The sequence below is a fragment of the Alexandromys fortis genome, unplaced genomic scaffold (genome assembly GCF_014885135.2).
Source record: "Alexandromys fortis isolate MF-2015 unplaced genomic scaffold, M_Fortis_MF-2015_v1.1 scaffold_157, whole genome shotgun sequence".
NCBI lineage: Eukaryota > Metazoa > Chordata > Mammalia > Rodentia > Cricetidae > Alexandromys > Alexandromys fortis.
In genome coordinates this window covers 1473264-1477199 of record NW_026068041.1, presented here as the reverse complement: position 1 = coordinate 1477199, position 3936 = coordinate 1473264, and the positions used below count along the sequence as shown (strand labels likewise).

Sequence of the window (3936 nt, the reverse complement as noted above, 5' to 3'; positions counted from 1 at the left end):
AGGGAGGGAGGGAGGGAGGGAGGGAGAAATGAGAAACTCCAAATGCATTCTTCAGATGTTAAGGCCCACATTGCACTCACAACTGCTTCCTTGTCTCAAAAACTCCCTAACCAATGACCTTGGGTGAATCTTTGGGCCCCTGCTAGATGCCAGGCAAGGGGAGTGGGATGGGGAAATTAAGGCAGGTGCGGGGCGGCCGCGCGCAGGAGGCCCCCACCCTCCTGACCGCGCGCCCTCTGGCCCGCAGGTACCTGGCGGTGCGCCACCCGCTGCGCTCCCGGGCGCTGCGCACACCCCGCAACGCGCGCGCCGCCGTGGGGCTGGTGTGGCTGCTGGCGGCGCTCTTCTCGGCGCCCTACCTCAGCTACTACGGCACGGTGCGCTACGGCGCGCTCGAGCTCTGCGTGCCCGCCTGGGAGGACGCGCGGCGGCGCGCGCTCGACGTGGCCACCTTCGCCGCCGGCTACCTGCTGCCGGTGGCCGTGGTGAGCCTGGCCTACGGGCGCACGCTGTGCTTCCTGTGGGCGGCCGTAGGTCCCGCGGGCGCGGCGGTGGCCGAGGCGCGGAGACGGGCGACGGGCCGCGCGGGGCGAGCCATGCTGGCGGTGGCGGCGCTCTATGCGCTGTGCTGGGGCCCGCACCACGCGCTCATCCTCTGCTTCTGGTACGGTCGCTTCGCCTTCAGCCCGGCCACCTACGCCTGCCGCCTGGCCTCCCACTGCCTCGCCTACGCCAACTCCTGCCTCAACCCGCTCGTCTACTCTCTCGCCTCGCGCCACTTCCGCGCGCGCTTCCGCCGCCTCTGGCCCTGCGGCCGCCGCCGCCACCGCCACCACCGCGCCCATCGCGCCCTCCGTCGTGTCCAGCCAGCGTATTCGGGGCCCGCAGGTTACCCCGGCGACGCCAGGCCTCGCGGTTGGAGTATGGAACCCAGAAGGGATGCCCTGCGCGCTGGAGAGACTGGACTAGCCCTGTCCGCCCGGGGAGCGCAATAAACCCTGCCAGCCTGGACTCTGCCGGCTGTCTGTCCTCTTCCCTGGGTGGCACAGTGTCGCCGAGGAGCGTCTAGAGGGCCTGGCTCCACCGCAGAGCAGAGGCAGAGTTGCAGCTCTAATCCAAAGGACACCTGGGCGGTTAAGTGTGGTCCACCCAACCAGACACAGTGTCCCAAAGCCAGTCTGGCAGGAGAATAGCCCATTCACCCAGCCTGCACCTTCCAGGCCCTGTTTTTTTCTACTACCTCTGACTGCCCCTTTTTGCTCCCAAGCCATAACCTAGGTGTTTTGTTTTGTTTCATTGGGGAGAGAGAGAGAGAGAGAGAGAGAGAGAGAGAGAGAGAGAGAGAGAGAGAGGCAGGCAGAGACTGATTCAAGTTGTCTAGGCTGGCCTGGAACTGCCTACTGTAGCCAAGGATGAACTTCAACTCTTCCCCCGCTTCTCTTCTCTTACCCAAGTGCTGGGCTGACAGGCACCCCAGACTCCTGGCTTGTTCAGGCAGGGACTAACAAGTCTTTCCTTGGCTACTCTGTAACCTCACAGAGTGCTATATTTAATCATCAAGACAGCTTTGTAAGGCAGGGTAGATATGATTAATCTTATTTTAAAGACGTAGAAATCAAGGATCAAGAGAGGTCACACAGGGAGAGGCTAGATCCAAATCCGTGGCTGCCGAACACTTGTTACCCAATGGCCTTTCTTTGCTTCTTAAGGCTTCCATTTGTATTTTGTTTGTTTATTTGGTCTTTCGAGACAGGGTTTCTCTGTGTAGTTTTGGAGCCTGCCCGGGCACTCTCTCTGTAGACTAGGCTGGCCTCGAACTCACAGAGATCCATCTGCCCCTGCCTCCCAAGTGCTGGGGTTAAAGGCGTGCGCCACCACCACCCAGCTGACCGTTGCTTTATTTCTGTCTTTTGTTTCTGAAGCCTTTGTAAATGGTAGGCGAGTGCTGTACTTCTGAGCTCTATCCCCAGCCTGGGTTTGCCCTTGTTTTACTTCTAGCGTGCAGCTCTTCTGCTCCACACGTCTGATTCTGTGTTCTAGAAGCTTCAGATCTCGCAGGCACTTACTTTCAGAATTCTGCCTGGCTACTGAGGTGTGGGCTTCCTGGTAGTCAGGCAGTCCTGAGGTGAGTTCCCTAACCCAGACACCCTGCGTCATTCCCTTAGCTTCTTGGTGTTCCTGACTCAGAGGAGACACTGAACCTCGCTTGAGCCGCAGCTGGCCTCTTAAGGGCTCTGGTTTTCCTCCCCCTCCCCATCACCACACACAGCTGAGGAAGCCTGCGGCTGTGGAAAAGCCTAATTAACCAATAAATCAGTCTTGTAGGATCCCACGCTGCCTGCTTCTGCCCTCCCTTTCCACACATCAATAATGTTGATTAACTTCAGGCCCTAATACCGCCTGTCTGCTGCACAGAGCACCCTGGGAAGGGCTCTTCCTGTCAGGAGGCAGCTACCTAGTGGTCATTACTGCCTGCCACCTGCTGCTGACACAGAAGCCAGAGTAGCAGGAGGAAGCTGAGATCAGCCAGAGAAGTGGCTGCTCCAGGACCCAGTCAGGGCCTAATACTACCGGGCCTCGTGTTTTCTCCCGTGATTCTTCCAAGAATCTGGGCTCAGTGAGGAAGTGCCCTGAAGACAGGGAATGTGTTGTTGCCTCTGCATAGCACCCACGGTGGCTGTCACCACTTCTGGGCCTCACCCGACACTTCAGAGGAAAGCAAGGGGTAGTGGTTCATTGGACACAGGGAGGCAGATGACATGACAGGGGACAAACATGGGTGGCAGATAGTGTTCTCGCTTAACTAAGTGTGGAAACACCCCAAGTATCAGCCCCTGAATGGAATATGGAACCCATACGCTGAAATATCATTCCATGTATAAATAGAAATGTAAGCCACAGAAGACAGGCCTTGAAAGTAGGCAATGAGACGTATATTGTATACCTCTGTTTACATAAGGTTCCTGGAATCAGCAAAATTATAAGAACAGAACACAGCTTGCTGTTTGCTTAGGTCTGGGGGTGGTGGGGAGAAGGGAATGAGAAGGCTCATAGGTACTGAGTTTCTTCCGGGCTTGATGAAAAGGTTCTAAAATTAGATCACTAGGGCTGGCGGCAGCTCAGCTGGTGGGGCGCTTGCTTGATGAGCAGGAAGCTCTGGGTTCAACCAAGCTTTGAGTTCAATCCCCAGAAGGTGGTAGCCTACATGCGACTGTAATCTCAGCACTTGGGAAATGGATGCAGGAGAATCAGAAGCTCATGATCAGTGAGACAGATGTGGAGGTGCGTGCCTTTAATCCTAGCCAAGGGGAGACAGGCACCTCCCCTTTGTGATTTTGAGGCTGACTTGGTCCATATAATGAATTACAGGCTATCTAGGGTTATGTAACAACCTGTCTCAAAAGAAAAAAAAAAAAGTTCAGCTTTACCTATGTAGCAAGTGCAAAGCTAGCAAGAGAGTTGATCTCAAAAAAAAAAAAAAAGGTGGGAGGGGCAAAAAGATGACTCGTCAGATAAAGGGGCCTGCTGTGCTGTCAGGCCTGACAACCTGAGTTTAAGTCCCCAGACCCCACACTGTGGAAGGAGAAAAGAGAGAATCCGCTCCTACAAGTTGTCCTGACTTCACACGTGTGTTGGCACGTTTGAACATGGACACACTCTCCCTACACATACACTCATACAGATACATACCTTGTTAAAGTAAAAATAAGTGGGATGTTCTGATGTACGGCTTTAATTCCATCATTCAGGAGACAGAGGTAAGCAGATCTCTGATTTTGAGGCTAGTCTGGTCTATGTAGCAAGTTCCAGGCCAGCCAAAAGGCAAAAGTAAAATACAAGTAGATCATCATCCTACCCGGGCAACCACAGGACATGCCGACACCGCTGACGTGTGCAGATTAAGTGGGTACAATTGACATGTAAACCATATTTCAA

At 55.0% G+C, this 3936-nt stretch overlaps 1 protein-coding gene across 1 annotated transcript in view; it reads left to right on the top strand.

The window, feature by feature from the left end:
* Positions 1-1214, top strand: part of Galr3 (galanin receptor 3) — a 2381-nt gene extending 1167 nt beyond the window's left edge. The window contains exon 2 of the mRNA XM_050165636.1: positions 248-1214. Within this exon, the coding sequence (XP_050021593.1) occupies positions 248-995 (748 nt within the window). The 3' untranslated portion in view covers positions 996-1214. The remainder of the gene's footprint in view (positions 1-247) is intronic.
* The last annotated feature ends 2722 nt before the right edge of the window (positions 1215-3936 follow it).